Source organism: Vitis riparia, chromosome 10 (genome assembly GCF_004353265.1).
Source record: "Vitis riparia cultivar Riparia Gloire de Montpellier isolate 1030 chromosome 10, EGFV_Vit.rip_1.0, whole genome shotgun sequence".
Lineage (NCBI taxonomy): Eukaryota > Viridiplantae > Streptophyta > Magnoliopsida > Vitales > Vitaceae > Vitis > Vitis riparia.
The window spans coordinates 12,349,808-12,366,578 of NC_048440.1; the positions used below are offsets into that span (position 1 = coordinate 12,349,808).

Genomic DNA, 16,771 nt, shown 5'->3' on the forward strand with positions numbered 1-16,771 from the left:
AATCAACAATGTTTTTCTCTTTCGGTTTTTCAACAATCTCCCATGTTTTATTTTTTTTCTAATGCGCTCATCTCCTCTCTCATAGCATCCTTCCATTCTTTTTTTGTCAATGCCTCAGAAACAATGTTAGGGATGATAGTGGTGTTTAGACTCACAATAAAATTCTTATGGGCTGGTGATAGGTGCTTAAGAGACACATAGTGTGATAGTGGATAGAGTGGTTAGTTAGTGCATTCTCTGGTGCCTTTTCTAACAGCAATAAGAAGGTCTAGGTCTAGGTTGTCTGTTGAGTCAGTGGAAGTTTCACCAAGTTGTGTATGTAAAGGTGGGTATGATCTTACCGTGATTTCATTCCCAGGGTCTGAGTTGGATTCTTGAACCTGCTTTTGTTCTGGAATGACCTTGTCCCTTGAATACACCTTAGGAACCTGTGGAAAATTGCGAGTGACACTGGCTGGAACAGGGGATGACACGGGTTCAATGGTCAAATTAGGTGACTCGGGTGTGATTGACTCGAATGACTCAGGTTATTCATCACTATGGGTTGAGACATGAGGAAGGTCAAGAGGTTCAAATGACTCATAAGGACTATCTTCCATCATTGAAATATCCCCCTAAAGAGAGGGCTTGGGGAAAAAAAGTTTATTTTCTGTGAAGGTGACATCTGCAGAGATGTAAAATTTTCTGGCTGAGGGATTGTAACACTTGTATCCTTTTTGAGTGGATGAGTAACCAAGGAAGACACATTTTATGGCTCGAGGGTCTAGCTTATCTCTATGTTGGTTGTGGACATGAACAAATGCAGTGCACCCAAATACCCAAGGAGTGAGCTCATTTGAGGTTCTGAAGTGTGAATAGAAACTCTTAAGTATCTCTACGGGGCTTTTGTTGTCTAACACTTGTGAGGGAATTCTATTTATCATGTTTGTGGCAGTAAGAACAACTTTCCCCCAATAAGACTTAGGAACATTCCCTTGAAAGAGTAAGGCTTGGGTTGTGTTGAGTAAATGCCCATTTTTCTTCTCGGCTACCCCATTTTGTTCGGGTGTGTTAACACATGATGAGTCATGGAGAATGCCCTGTGATTGAAAATAGGGTGACAAAGTTTGGTTGAAGTAATCTCTAGCATTGTTTGTCCTAAAGCTTTTTATTTTAACCCCAAATTGGTTTTGAACCATTGAGTGGAAATTAGATATAACACTGCTAACATCAGATTTTTGTTTAAGAAGAAAGATCCATGTAACCCGAGTGTAGTCATCAATTAAGGATACAAACCAACAAGCCCCAGAAACATTAGGTATAGTCAAAGGACCACATATGTCACTATAAATCAAATGAAAATGATGAGAACTTCTTTTATAGCTAATAGGAAAAAATACACGAGTATGTTTTGCTAATTCACAAGTTTCACAATGAAACTCAGAAATATCTAATCCTTGGAACATGAGGAAACATAACCTTTAAAACCCTAAAAGATGGATGACCTAGACGTAGGTGAATCAACCAAATGGTATCTTTATTTGAGGAACTGAGAAAAGACAACGATAAATTATTACTAGTTTTCTGAGATGATTCAAGGTGGTAAAGACACAACAACAAATCATTACTAGGTTTCTGAGATGATTCAAGGTGGTAAAGACCGCTCCATTCCTTAGCAAGTCCAATCCTCCTCCTCGAGCCTTGTTCTTGAAGAACACAATAAGAAGGGAAAAAAATAGCATAACATTTAAGATCATGGGTAAGCTTTTGAATGGAAACAAGGTTGGCCGACAATTTTGGTACATGAAGGACATTTTTAAGAATAAGGGTAGGTGTGATGTATATGTCTCCGAAACTTGCAACGGTAGCTAAAGAGCCATTGGCCACTACAATTTTCTTGTTACTTGGGCTTGGGGTATATGTATTGAAAAGTTGAGATTTGAAGGTCATATGGTTTGTGGCACCGGAGTCTATTATCCAAGAGTTATCATAAACTCTATGTGAGACATTTATGCAAAAAGAGAGTGAAGGTGTACCTAAATTTTCCAACATCTTCCACGAAAAAACCTGATATCTTGGAATTAAGGTAGATCACGAAACAAAAAAAAAAAAAAAAAAAAAAAAAATCAATGGCTTTGAAGGCTAAAAGAACACGTGAATAAAAAAAAATCTAGCTATGAAGGCCAGAAAAATGGCGATGAAGGCTAGAATGATGCTCAGGTCTTAAAAACCTACAACTCTAATACTATGACACGAAATATGGGATGAAAAATAATAAATTTTGTCTCTTAGATTGATTATACACACAATTTATATAGGAGATTACAAAGAGAAGAAATAGAAAACAAGAGACATAATAGGAAATTAACTTATTCCTAAATCATAAAACTATTTATTTACAGAAATAGGAAACTAACATAATATGAAAATAATTCTCTTATTTTTATTTACAGCTCAATAGAAACAAACATATTTTATTATTTGTTAAATTTTGAAAACTAAAATAATAATCCTATTCAAATAAGATTTCTAATTCTTATAAAACTAAAACAAAATATAAATATTGAAAAAAAAGTAGGTCTTTTATCATAATTAGAAAATAAATATGTTTTAAATTAAAAAGAAACTTTAATTTTAAATTCAAATAATTATTTGAATTTTGAAATCAATGTATCATTATCTATAATTTTATATAAATAAAAATATTATTTAGGGAAAAAAGAAAAGAAAAATAGAAAAGAATTGGATAGAATTTTGTAATTATATATATATTTCTAAAGAATATAACAAATTTTTTTATATTTTCTTTTTCTTTTAAAATTAAAATATCAGTCCAAATTATGAATAATTTATATCTTAATTTTATATATTTGATAAACATTAATTTTATGATCATTAATATTTGTTGTGATGAATATCTTATTTTTATTTTTATTTTTACTAAAAATAAAAATGGAAAAAAAAAGGATATGATTGAGATTTTTTTTTTTTTTTTTTTTTTAAATTATTTCTATCCAGGTGTAATTATTTTTATACCATATAATTTATTTATTTTCCACTCTTCAAAGAGAAAATTCTAATTTAAAGAAAAAAATTAATTAAAAAATTATATGTATTTTTTATTTTAAAAAATATTTTAGAATAATGTATAAATATTATTTTACTCGACCTGTTTTTTTAAATACAAATACATTAAGAAAATGTTTATATTTCAATCTTATATAGTAAATAAATATTAATTTGCATTAAATAAAAAGAATGGTAAATATTTGAAAAAACAACCATTAACTCTATTTTATCTCAAAAAAATTGAAATTCCCAAATTTTTTTTTTCTAAGAATACCATATTTAGCGCAAAATACCAAATTTAGCACATAAATCATTTGTCAAAATTCTAAGGCAACATTTAAGTGGATCTAATTTATCATTTGACTTCCGTGAAATTCAAAATTCACTTCAAAAATGAAATTAACTCTTCATCTTCCACTCAATCGCTTGATCCAAATCTTTTTTTCATGTCGAAATAACTAATGATAAAAAGGTAGGAAAAGTTATAACAAAACTTGTATTCAGACTTTTATAGCATAAATAATTTTTTTGGATTATTTTTTTTTTAGAAAAAAACAAGATTTATACATAAATGAATAAATAAAACAACAATAAATGAATAAATTATTTATACATAAATGAGCAACAATGAATAAACTATAACAAGCACAGATAAACATAAATAGAAAATGCTAACACTAACATCCCGAAAATTTAAATTGAAATAACATATGTACAAAAACCAACAAAAAATTTGTAACAGTTTAATACATAAACAAAAATATATACATGGATAAAATATTTATCACGTAAAAAAAATAAAAATAAGCAATACATTCGACTTCATATACCAGTACACAAAAATTAACAAAAATAAGATCAAACAAAGATGAAGGAAAAAGTTATGTACCTAGATACAATATCAAGAACTCTCCCTCACCAAGAGTACAAGAAACAGCAAATAAGAGAGAAAGAGAGAAAAAAAGAGCCGTCTCCCCCGTTTTCCTAGGGTTTCGTGTCCCTTATATCATCTTCCCGAGCCTTCTATTGTTCCAATGCAATCTAGCTCTCCACATGGTGAATATCACCAACTTCATCCAGTAAACAACTCAGCCAATGGAATGGGTTTTCAGCAATAGACCAAATCAAGCCAATGTAAAAGGAAATAAGACGAGCTTAGGAGAAGTAAATTAAATCTAACAAATCAAGCCAACCCAATGCTAAATAAACTTAATTAGGCCCACACAAGCAATCAAGAAGAAAATAAACTAAGCCCAAATCAACAATCCAAGCCTGAAAACAAAGCCTCACATTTCACAACAAATGAATAATAGCCCAACGTACAAAACCTAAATCAGAATCAATTTCAAGCCCAAGCCCAAGTTCATATACAATTATTGTAGGGATGAATGAGGATTACCTTTGTATTTGGAGCCCTAAATATGAAGAATAATGATGGAGTGGTGCAGCGAAGGTGCGTGAAGTGGTGGTCGCTATGGAGATGATGAAGTGAGGGAAGAGAGATGGCTGAGCGTGGGAGCTTCTCCAACTCAGTGATGAGGGTGGTGGCGACGTGAAGAGTGAGAGTGGGGTGGTAGTGTCGTGGTGAGGAAATGAGGGAAGAGAGATGAAAGGAAGAGGGAAGAGAAAAGGCAAGAGTGTGAGAAAAAGAACCATACTTGTGTTTTTCTGAAGTGATGATTTATTAAATACATTACATGTTCTTTTTCCTATCAATACATTTTCATTATTTTCTTGGAATTGAATACATTGTGTTGAAATCAATGATGAAAATATTGGTAATCACGGATATATTAGTATTTCAATTTTACGGATATATCGAAAATATATAGATGAATATTTTGACATAAAATATAGATAGACCTAAAATTGATCAAAACTTATAAAAATATAAAATAAAACTTTTAAAAATGAAATTAAAAGTATAATAAACATTTTAAAGTTATTTTTTTTAATAAATTAATGTATATATATATATATAATATTGTAAGTGTTAATAAAAAAATATAAATTTGACAAGTGTACATTGATTATTAAATTATATCAAATATTATTTGATGATAATATTGTAATATGTGATTATAATAGGTTTAATTTTAAAATCTATTTAATATTAAAATTATGATACATTATAAAATAAATGATGATAAATGTATAAATTTTTAATATTTAATTAATATATTAATAATATTAAAAACATTATGAAGAAAATTATGACATATTTTTATTAATCAATTAAATGAAAATTTTTCATTCAAATTATAAAATAGTTATAATTAATTTGTTCTTTAAAGTGTTTTTTTAATATTTTATTTATATCCCAACTTTTGATATATATATTTTTTAGTACATATTATTTATCAAAGGGCAAGCTTGCCCTAGTGGAGTCTGTGATGTATATTGAATCGTATCCCCCCAATAGCTCAATTTTGAGCTTTGACCACGTTGAGGTCTCCAACGGCATTGACTAGCCGTTGGAGACCCACCGGTGTTGACCAGCCGTTGGAGACCCATCGACATTAGTTTTGGACTTAAAGAGTGAATAGGTTGTTTTGATGATTTCACATTAGTTTTGGTTACTTTTTATTTACAATCAATTTTTGCTACGTTTGAAACTAATATAAAGTTAATTTTTCTTTTTAAGCAATAGAATAGGTTAAATAACTTAGAAGTAGACAAGGAAATTGAACTTACTAATCACAAACCTTTTAAGCAAGATGATAAATGGATCCAGAGGGATGGATTAATGGAATGGAATGAAAAGTTGAGGACAGAAGAAAGAGCATTCAGAGAAGAAAAACACACACACAGACAAGGCACTACCAATTTTATTTTTAATGTGAACATGGAAATGGGAGTACTTAGTTATTTTAGGTAGGTGCCAAGCATGGCATCTGTGTATTCCTGCACCACCTTCCAAGCCATCTCTATGTGCCGATAATCAGTAAGGGGTTGGCCGATGGAGAAGCGAATCATGTATATTCCCCCAACAATGGCATGAGTCATGCACACACGTCCCGAATCGTTTAGGGACTTGAGCAGCTTGCGGTTGAGTTCATTCGCAGTACTCTCCTCATCATCAGCACTACAGCCATTAACTCTTGCAGATGGTGAAATCCTAAAGCAGACCAGACTAAATTTTCTTGGCACAACCACTTCAAATCTCTTGTCCATGGCTATAAGACCTTCAAAATGCTTGGCCATTTCAACGTGACGCCTCAGGTAGTTTCTGAGGTTGACGACACCATAGCTCCGAAGCACAAGCCAGAGTTTAATTGCGCGAAATCTTCGGGTTAGAGGTACTTGCCAGTCCTTGTAATCCACCACTTGTTTAGAATCAGTAGCGGTGTTCTTCAAGTACTCAGAATCAGTTGAGAAAGCATTGACAAGGGCACTCGGATCCTTCACCCAAAGGCAGCAACAATCTAGGTTCGTCAAGAGCCATTTATGTGGATTAAAACTGAATGAGTTTGCACACTCAACGCCATCAATGAAATGCCGGAACTCAGGGCATATGCAAGCACTTCCGGCGTATGCAGCATCGATATGGACCCATATGCCATAATCTTCCGCAACATCACAGAGTGGGCCAACTGGATCAACAGCACCAGATGAAGTGGTTCCAACAGTGGCACAGAGATAAAGTGGTATTAGCCCTGCTTCCTTATCGGATATTATCGCTGATCGGAGTGAATCTGGTGATAGTGCAAATGCCTTTGACTTTGTTGTCTTTACCGATCGAACGTTGTTGGGGTGGATTCCAGCGATTTTAGCTGCTTTATGGAGTGAACAATGGGTTTGATCGGACCCATACACGACTAGCTTCACTATGTTATCTCTGCCGATTCGGTTCAGCAATTGATCTCTAGCGGCAATGACTGTGCACAAGACTGCATCACCAGTGGTTCCCTGGATGACACCCCCACCATTTCCCGAGAAAAGGAAAGACTCCGGAAGCTCGAGCATCTTTCCAAGCCAATCCATCACTATGTTCTCCAGCTCCGTTGCAGCAGGCGAGGCTATCCAATTGAACCCATCAACATTAAAACCAGTGCAGAGAATTTCACCGAGTGACGCTGCAATGCTTGCGTTTGCAGGATAGTAAGCGAAGTGGTAGGGGCTCAGCCAGTGAGTTAAACCAGGAACAATGTGGTTCTGCACATCTTGGAGAATTGTTTCAATGGGTTCCGGGTTATATGGAGCATTTTCTGGAATACGTTTATGGAGATAACCTGGTTCAACTTGGCTTCGGACAGGATATTTCTCAATGTCTCGATAATAATTAGCAATGAAGTCGATGATCATATGACCTTGCCTTCTGAACTCTTCATGGTCTAGTGGGTTCATCATGCAATGCCGTTCTTGATCAGACTGAGCCAGTGACATGACTGGATGCTCTATCTTGAAGTGGGTAGGCTAAGGCTACCTGATAAAGGAATTTGTAAGCATTGAAGCAGACCAATTCATATATCAGAGGGTAGATGTTAGCGGAGCACAAGGACTTGGGAGGAGACCAGTTGTTGTACTTTATATTAATTACTGAGTGAAACGGACTCGCAGGTGGTTGTTTCCGAACGTTTTTATTGTGTGTGTATGTGTATATATATACATGGGGAATCCAATGCCTGAAGAATACTGCCTCGGATCTCACTAGTACTACATCATTGCCATCAATGCAATTCACAGGCTTAGGGTTTTTTTAATAGATGCATTAACAAATCCAAGTTGATTTTTATTTGAACAAAGCCACGGTGAGGGAGGGGACCATGTGCGGCATTGTCGATTTAGCAAATAATAAAAAAATTATAATGAAAGGGTCGGTGGGAAGGTTTTCTTTCCTCATTATTCAGCCAGAACTAACCCATTTCTCACATTTACACCCCGTCGAACTCCAACATGCGCAGAGAAATACATCACTTTATTTTACTGTATAGGAAAGAGGAGTAGAAGAAGGTACAGGAGAGTAAAGTGGAGATGGGAGAGCTGTAGTTAGGACTTGGCAGTATTTCTTGGATTTTGTAATGGAAAATTATTTCCTCTTTTAACTCTTATTTTTGCTTCTTTTCCTTGAATTTTGAGTTGTCCACTGTAGCACAATTTCCTAGTTTGAATTTTCAATAGAATCAGTAGAAAGTGAAAGTTTATAGATATTTTTTATGGAATACCTAGCATGGATGAACAGGTGTTTTGAACCTTTTGGGCTAAAAAACTAAAATATTTTTTTAGTCATGTAATAACCATCTGTTCAATTTTTGCGTTAAATCTTCTGAATTCTTCATAGTCTTGTGAGTTCAACATGCAGCCGTTCTTGATCAGACTAAGGCGGTGTTTGTTTTTTTGGCTTTTTATTGAAAGCAATTTAGTTTTAGAATTTAGGTTATTTGTTTTTCTACTTTTTCATGACTTATTATAAACTTTTTATTAAAAAGAAAAAGTCAAAATATATAACTTTTTCTAAATAGAAAAAATAATATATTGATTTTTTTTTATTTTTTAATACTTAATATAAATAAAATATTACAAAAACAAACAACTTAATATTTAACATTATTAAGCATTAAGGTTCTATTTAAAATTAAGTAAAAAAACAAAAACCACCTGAACCTGTGACATGACTGGTTCTGTATCTTGAAGTGGGAAGGCTACCTAATAAAGCCTAAAGGAAGCCATTTTTGTAAGCATTGAAGCAGACCCATTCATATCTCGGAGGGCAGAGGTTAGCGGCGAACAAGACTTGGAAGGAGACCGGTTGTTGTACATTAAGTACCAAGTGAACGGCCTGGCTGGTTGTTGTATCCGAACGTTTTGATCATATTTTTATACATCCTAGAGGAAGCCCAGAGTCTGAAGATCAATACTGTTTCGGATCTCACTAATAAATGAGTCAACTGACGATCACTGCCATGAATGCAATTCACTGGCTTAGGGTTTTTTAATACATGCATTAATAAATCAAAGTCTTTTTTTTTTTTTTTGCACAAAGAATTGGTGATAGCAAGAGCCCATATGCCGGAAATTTTCATTTGGCAAATAATAAAGAAAATATAAAGTGAAACATATAGTCCCACCATTGAAGTATAATCTCTTTGTATTCTATTTTACTTGATTACTTTTTTTAATGTTGCACATTGAAGATCATGTATTACCTTTCAACCACTTAATCTCGAGGCGATCTCGGGGTAGTAGCATTCACCCAATTTGACTAAAATACTTAAATCTCTGATGAGTAGCACGAATTTGCTTTAAAATTGATAAATTTAAAGCTGATAGCCTTTAAAAGGTCTCTCTACAACTATCATTCTAGTATCAGTAGGAAGAGTAGAAGAAGGGGTAAAGCAGAGTAGAGTGGAGATGGCAGAGGTGTAGTTACTTAGGACTTAGGAGTATTTCTTGGGTTTTGTAGTCTTGAGGAAAACTATAGCATCTCTAAATGATCTTATTTTTGTATCTTTTCTGGAATTTTAAGTTGTCCACTCTAGCACCCTTTTTTAGTTTGAATTTTCAATAGAAGGTTCAGTTTTTTTCCAGTTAAAAAAATGTGTTCTATTTTCTGCTTTCATTCAGTTTTTGTGTTAATCTTAATTTCAAAGATGTTCCACTAATTCTAAGGCCTTCAATGAGGAATGAATATGAGGCGACTTTTACGCCAAATTTGTTCTTACATAGCTTATAATGCTAAGATGTATAACTTTAGCTTATGTTTGGTTCCAAGAAATTTAAGAAAAATGTGAAGAAAAGAAAATAAAAAGAAAAACTAGAAGAAATAAAATATGAGGAAAAACAAAAACTAGATTTAAAATTAATAAATCATCATTTAATACTATTTCAAACTCATTTCACATTTTTTTTTTCTCAATGTAAAAATTAAATTATTTAAAAATATATAAAATTTTAATTAATTTTAATTATATATACATATATATATATTTTTTCTATAGATAAACAAAATATAAGACAAATCATTTTTTTATACATTTTTTTCCTTTCTTTAATACTTTTTCAAAACCAAACATAATCTTATATATTTAAGATTAGTTTGTATTTGTTGTATTGACAATGAAGGACACACGTCCAACAATCTTGGAGTATAGTTTAATCTCAAAGACCATGGAAATTTAAATCACACAGTGTAGCACAATTTTTAGTAGAAGGTTAAGTTTTACTCCGATTAAAAGGGATATCAGAGGAGCTAAAAAAATAAGTCTTTCTCAGCAAAAGGGAAATACCTCTAAACTAAACCACCTTCAAGCGGAAAATCCTATGCCTGTAGAAGACATGCATAAAATACAAAAAGACTATAAGAAGTCACAAGTCATTCGCTTTTTACACTGCATCAAAACATGCAAAGCTTGTAAAAGAAAGCAATTTCTTGGGAATTTCATGATCGAGGAACCCGTAGGTAGACCCTTCCAATCAAGAGAAGGACAAATCCTCCTCTATCAAGTCTCTATCTATCCTCCCAATCAGGAGAAGGACAAATCCTCCTCTATCAAGTCTCTATCTATCCTCCCAATCAGGAGAAGGACAAGTCCTCCTCTACCAGAGCTTTCTCTGCATTCACCAAATAGATGAATAAAAGTTCATTTACTCATGAAAGAATTTTATGATCTTTAAATGTGTTATGTTTTCTCCCGATTTCATTCAATTTCTATGTTAATCTTAATTTCAACAATATTTAGCTAATTCTCCGATGGGCTTCAAGGAGTGAATAAGAGGTCACCCTTACCTAGCTTAGATTGATTCTTCCAAGTTATTATTATTATTAATTTTTTTGCCCAAAGAATCATATTGGAGAGAGCAGAAGCCCATATGCCAGCATTGGTCTATTTGACAAATAATAAGGAAATTATGAAGTGAAACATATAGTCCCACCATTGAAATTATAAACTAAAATGCCTAATCCCTAACAAGCAACACGAGTTTGCTCTAAAGTTGATAATCTTTAAAAAGTCTTTTACAAGTTTTACAATGAAGATACAAAAAATCATCTCACTTGTAAGTAAGACCCTCCGTGAGAGATTAACTTGTTTTTCTACCTGACATTAAAGGCAAATCTTCGATTACTTTCGATAGCTTATGGCAAAAGTCAGCAATGGGTGCAGAAGATTAATTTAATATTGAAGTCAATTATTGTTGACATATTGTACACAAGGGGCTGGAAAAATGTCGGCAGAAAAAAATAGAAAAAATGTGGAAGAATGCCGGAGAGGCAACAGAGAAAAAGGGGTCCACCCCATAGCAAAATCTCTATGTATCATTCCTGATGGCGAAATAACATTCAATTATTCATGAAGAATTGTAGCTTCTTCACAGACTTTTTTGGCCGATTTTCCGACAACTTATGCAATGTGGCCCACGTATACAGCCACAACCCTCTCAATCATGCTCCTTCATTTAATCCTCATTAATGAAAACACACAGAAATGTTTTCTTTCCTCATTGTTCGGCCAGATCTAACCCATTCCTCACGTTTACACCCCATCAAACATACTCAGAAAAATACATCACTTCATTTTATTATGTGGAGAACCCCCTTACACCTCTTTCTCTCAAATTATTTATTTGGAAAATAATAAATTCTTATGAAGTAAAACATACAATCCTACCATTGAAGTATAAATCCTTTTTTTTTTTTTTTTCCTTTCTCTTTTTTTATAATTTTTGTTGCAACCTTTTTCTTACCAGATGGGAGAGCTTCAGTTAGGACTTAGGAGTATTCCTTGGGTTTTGTAATCTTGAGGAAAGCCATAGTCTATTGCATCTTTAACTGATCTTATTTTTGTATATCTTCTAGAATTTTAAGTTGTCCACTATAGCACCATTTTTTAATTTGAATTTTCAATAGAAGATTCAATTTTATTCCGTTTTGTATTAGAGGGTGTTTGTTTTTTTGGTTTTATATTGAAAGTAATTTGTTAAGAGATTTTAAGATATTTTTTTTTTTATTTTTTCATGACTTATTATAAATTTTTCATTGAATAAAAAAATCAAAATATTTAATTTTTTCTAAATAAAAAAAATAATATAATGATTTTTCTTTATTTTATAATGTTTAGTAAAAAACAAATAACTTAATACTTAATATTATTAAATATTATTTAGTCTTAAGTTCGGTTTAAAATTAAATAAAAAAACAAACATCACCTTAATTTTAATTTTAAAGATGTTTAGCTAATTCTCCTAAGAGATTCAATCGGGGAATGAATATGAGGTGATCCTTAGGTTAATTTGTTCTTAGATGGCTTATAATGCTAATATGTAAAGCTTTATGTTATGTTTGGTTTCCAAAAAAATTGAAGAAAAAAATGCAAAAGAAAGAAAATTAAAAGGAAAATGAGAAGAAAATAAAATAAGAAGAAAAATAAAAACTAGATTTAAAATCAATAAATTATTTTTATATACTATTTCAAATTTATTTCACTTTTTTTTATGTATAGATTAAATAATTTAAAAATGTAAATTTTTTTAATTAATTTTAATTATATTTGATTTTGTTTTATATTTTTTATAGATAAATCAAATAATAAAAAAATCATTTTTCAAGACTTCTTTTTTCTTCCCTTAGTATTAATTTTACCATATCAAACATAATCTTAATATAACATTAGCTTGTGTTGGTTGTATAGTTGATGAGGGCATAGGTCAAACAATCTTGAGAGTATATCTCAATCTCAAAGACCATAGAAATTTAAATTGTGCAGTGTAGCACAATTTTTTAGTTTCTATTTCTAGTAGAAGGTTAAGTTTTACTCCGATTAAAAGGGACATCGGAGGAGCTAAAAACTAATTCCTCCTCAACAAAAGGGAAACACCTCCAAATTGAACCACCTTCAAATAGCTTGAGGAAAATCTTATGCCTGATGAAGATTTGTATAAAAATACAAAAAGACTACAATAAGCATGAGATTAATAAGAAATCACATGTCTTTTATTTGCACCAAAACATGCAAAGCCTGTAAAAGAAAACAAGAAATAAAAGAAAACAATTTTTTGGAAGGTTTATGGTCAAGGAACTCATAGATACATCCTCTCGACCGGGAGAAGGATAAGTTCTCCTCTACCAAGTGTTCGTCAAATAGATTAATAAGAGTTCATTTACTCATAAAAGAATTATATAGACTTGAGATGTGTTCTGTTTTCTCAAAGTTTCATTCAATTTCTGTGTTAATCTTAATCTCAACAAAATTTAGCTAATTCTACCAAGGGCTTCAAGGAGGAGTGAATAAGGTGACCCTTACCTTCCTTAGATTGGTTCTTCCAAGGCCTTTGAAGTCAAGGCGCAAGGATCCAATATGATCTTGTGTCTGCTTCATTAATTGTGTATGCCACAAGTCAAACAGTCTTGGAGTACATTTAAGCCTTCAAAGACCCTTAAAACTCTAATGTCAAACAGCCTTTAATTTGAATAGGATTAACGATTAGACCTTAGGCCAAAGGCCACCGCCCTTAGTCCTTGATCCTACGTTGACCTTAGGTCAGACGCGGTTCGTTAAGGAGGAGACCAAATTTGAAATGGGAGTCTTAGTAGATTGCTAACCAATTGAAACCTGCCACATTTGACATAGTTAATATGAAAGCCTAGAAATCTCCAGCAAGCCTCGTTGAATTTCTTGAGTTCCTCTACTTGCATCATTAATAAGCTTCTGTCGACCGTTTCTAGTGTCAACTTTGGGATCATTCACCAGGATATTACATCCAGAATTCTCATGTTTGGAGAACATCGACAGAAGACCAATCTGAGCACAACTACCATAAATTTCGTGAAGCCATTAATAAGAATGAGAATACTATGAATGAAGCTCTAGACTTGGAGGACTTAATTTCCACAGCCTCGCCTTAATACTCTCTGGTGTTAGTGACAAAGACTATGTAGGAATTTTCTCCATTCAGTTCCTTTCTTAATTATTAGGAAATCTCTCTATCACGAGCTGTAATACAATAATTTTTTTAATCATGTTATATACTTGGTTATGGCGAAAGGGTCTTTAATTTTTCATTACCTCTCGAAAAGATACCATCAATCAGATGGTACCCCATCTATGATTTTTTATCCTATCATTTGTACTCTGACACGTTTATTTGTATTATTATATCTCGATGTTATTCGTATTCAATGGCTTAGATCTCTTGCTCGATACATATCACTACAGTTCTATAGCGTTTTCATATATGCTTTTACGTATCATAAGAACATCCTTAATTTATTTGGCCAATCATATCTTTTGCCCCTTAAATGGCTCAATCACGTCCTTTCTCCGATATAAAACAGTACTACGTGTTTACTCAAAAAGTATACCTAACTGTACTACATGTTTACTCAAAAAGTATCCAAGTAACCAAAATATAATTGATATGGTATTGCCATATGATCCGTATATGAATAACATAATTTACAATTGTTGTTCAAGCTGTGTAAACCCATAAAATTTATGGCTTAATTAACACAAAGTAAGGGCGAGTCCTTCATCAGTTGCAAGCATCTCAACTGAAAAAGCCTGATGATGGGTTTCTCTGGCAGGTGAAGGTATGTCTTCTGGCTCTCTTACTTGTTTAACCCATCTACCGTGAGCATTGCGGACTAGGCCCTTGTTTGCAAATTGGTACCAAGCACGTGGGATCCTAAGCTCATCCACTAACATATCGCAAGCCTTGTTCACTAGGGCAATATCCCTCCGAGCATCTTCCCGAAACGTCGAGGTTTTACTATGGAATCCATCAATGAGGTGAAGGTACGTCTCCAGGCTGTGAAACCCGGGAAGATTGAACCCGCGCTTGAGGTAAGGAGAAGATTGCACATCGAGCTTCAACTCCGCTCCCACATGCGTGTACACCCATTTTAGGGTTCCTGTGATATCATCGAACTTCTGTAAGCTTTCATTGAAGACAAGTCCTGGCATCCGAGGGACTATATCTTGCTTCACGACCACCCGTAAGGTTTTAACTCCCAGCTGGTGGAGTTCATCCCTGAAAGCAATGTTGCCAACCCTGGGAGCACCGAATGATATTACACTAATTGGAAGACCTGGAAGAGAGGTGGCAGCTTCGTATGCGTTGAGGAGGGCCAAGGCACCGCCTAAGCTATGTCCAGTGATTGTAAGGCTCACTTGTTCACCTCTTTGCTTGTACAATTGCACTAGCCTTGTTACTTCTTTCATCACTTGATCTGAGGCACTTGACTTATTATACCTTGAAGACTCCCTTTTGGATGTGTAGATACTAAGGAAGCCGTGCTCAACTTTAGCTTCTCCACTCCCAACAGGCTCTAGCTTCCTCTGAAAATCCTCGTACCACTCCGATGGTGCCACTGTCCCACGCCATGCCACGACAATATCTCTTCGCCCAATCCGGCTCGACTCTTGATCATCGCTGACTGCTACGTAGCCCATCCAGTTGGAATCTTTGCTCCATGTGTCGAGCAGGTGAGACCTTTCCAGCCATTGGGGCACATCGATATGGGACATGGCGTAGATATACTTGCTCACCATGTAACCATTCTTTTCTAGGCCTAGTTCTTTGAACAGCTTATGCTGATTGTATCTACAGCTCCCACAATACTCCGAGAATGAATCGAAGTCAAATGCATCATAAGTCGCCTGCGCGAATTCTCCATACTTGACAATCTCTCTGCGAAGCCAAGGTTGAAGAGGGTCAAGAAGATTGTCCCAATCACAGGAACCATGAATTTCGCTCCATTTGTTCGATATGTCTTCTTTGGGAGAACATGTTGGAGTGGAGTGCTTCTCATCAATGAGAGAAATACCAGTAGAACTCTGAAAGTCAGTTCTAGGAGGGGTGTCAACATGGAGACGAAGGAGGTTTGAGAGCGATTGGGATAGGCGAGAGCTGGCGCTCTGCTGTTTGGGGAGCGTGGCAACTTCTTGAAAGCCACGAATAATGAAAGTCTGGTTGGTGCGGCGGTGGTGAGCCACCGGGAGATGGTGGATGCAGGAGGATGAAATTGCCTTCATGGTAGCACTCAATTTGGAAACGCTTAACGCTTTCTGCTGAGTTTGGAAGTTGGAATGCACAGGAGATATATATAGAAACGAGAACGAGTTCGATCAAACAATGGTTTTGAACTTTTCAGTTTCCATCACGCGTTGGGGGCATGGTCTCTCGGCTATTCAAATTTTGACTCTTTCCACTCCCTAACTTATGCTTGTAGTGTCGGAAAAGAAAAGGGTATTATAGTAATAGACTTATGAACCTGCTTTTTCGACTGGTTCCAAGTCTCCCATGTGGCAAAAGAGAAAGAGAGAGAAAGGGTACCAACTTTGGACTTTCAACTTCCCGCCCCAAAACCGTCAGCGTTCCCATTTGCCCGTGTGCGGCGGACTGATTTCCAATGCTCACACCCATTTCTGAGAAGCATCCTGATTAAAGGACCCCACCAATACTCATACCCTATTCTTTGTATATTGGATGGGTTATTTTATTTGTTAAATATAGTATTTTTGTTTTTTTACGGGAGAATTGTGTTTTTCATCCACTTAGATTATATAACTGAGGTAATATCCTCCTATCATTCATAATTAAACCCAATATCCAATAAAAGAATAGAAATTGAGAGAAATTATAGTGTCTTTAAAAATCCCTAAAATACCCTTGACTATTAAATGAAAAAAACTAACCACCTATCTCATTCTTTTTATGACTCTTTTACTTTTCTCTCACCTATTTAATAATGAAACTAAGGTGGTGTTTGTTTTTTTGGCTTTTTACT

The 16,771-nt window shown here is 34.1% G+C and overlaps 2 protein-coding genes across 2 annotated transcripts; both read right to left on the bottom strand.

Annotated features, from left to right (window-relative positions):
• Positions 1-5,766: 5,766 nt before the first annotated feature.
• LOC117923377 (tyrosine/DOPA decarboxylase 1-like) lies at positions 5,767-7,538 on the bottom strand. Its single transcript, XM_034841637.1, has one exon. The coding sequence runs from the start codon at positions 7,432-7,434 to the stop codon at positions 5,914-5,916; it is 1,521 nt and encodes a 506-aa protein (XP_034697528.1). The 5' UTR covers positions 7,435-7,538; the 3' UTR covers positions 5,767-5,913.
• Positions 7,539-14,373: 6,835 nt separating this feature from the next.
• On the bottom strand, positions 14,374-16,038 carry LOC117924069 (phospholipase A1-Igamma1, chloroplastic-like). The gene has a single exon (XM_034842621.1). The coding sequence runs from the start codon at positions 16,014-16,016 to the stop codon at positions 14,487-14,489; it is 1,530 nt and encodes a 509-aa protein (XP_034698512.1). The 5' UTR covers positions 16,017-16,038; the 3' UTR covers positions 14,374-14,486.
• Positions 16,039-16,771: the final 733 nt, after the last annotated feature.

Coding starts and splice junctions, on each gene's coding strand:
- LOC117923377 (XM_034841637.1), bottom strand. CDS start 7,434: ATGTCACTGGCTCAGTCTGATCAAGAACGGCATTGCATGATGAACCCA.
- LOC117924069 (XM_034842621.1), bottom strand. CDS start 16,016: ATGAAGGCAATTTCATCCTCCTGCATCCACCATCTCCCGGTGGCTCAC.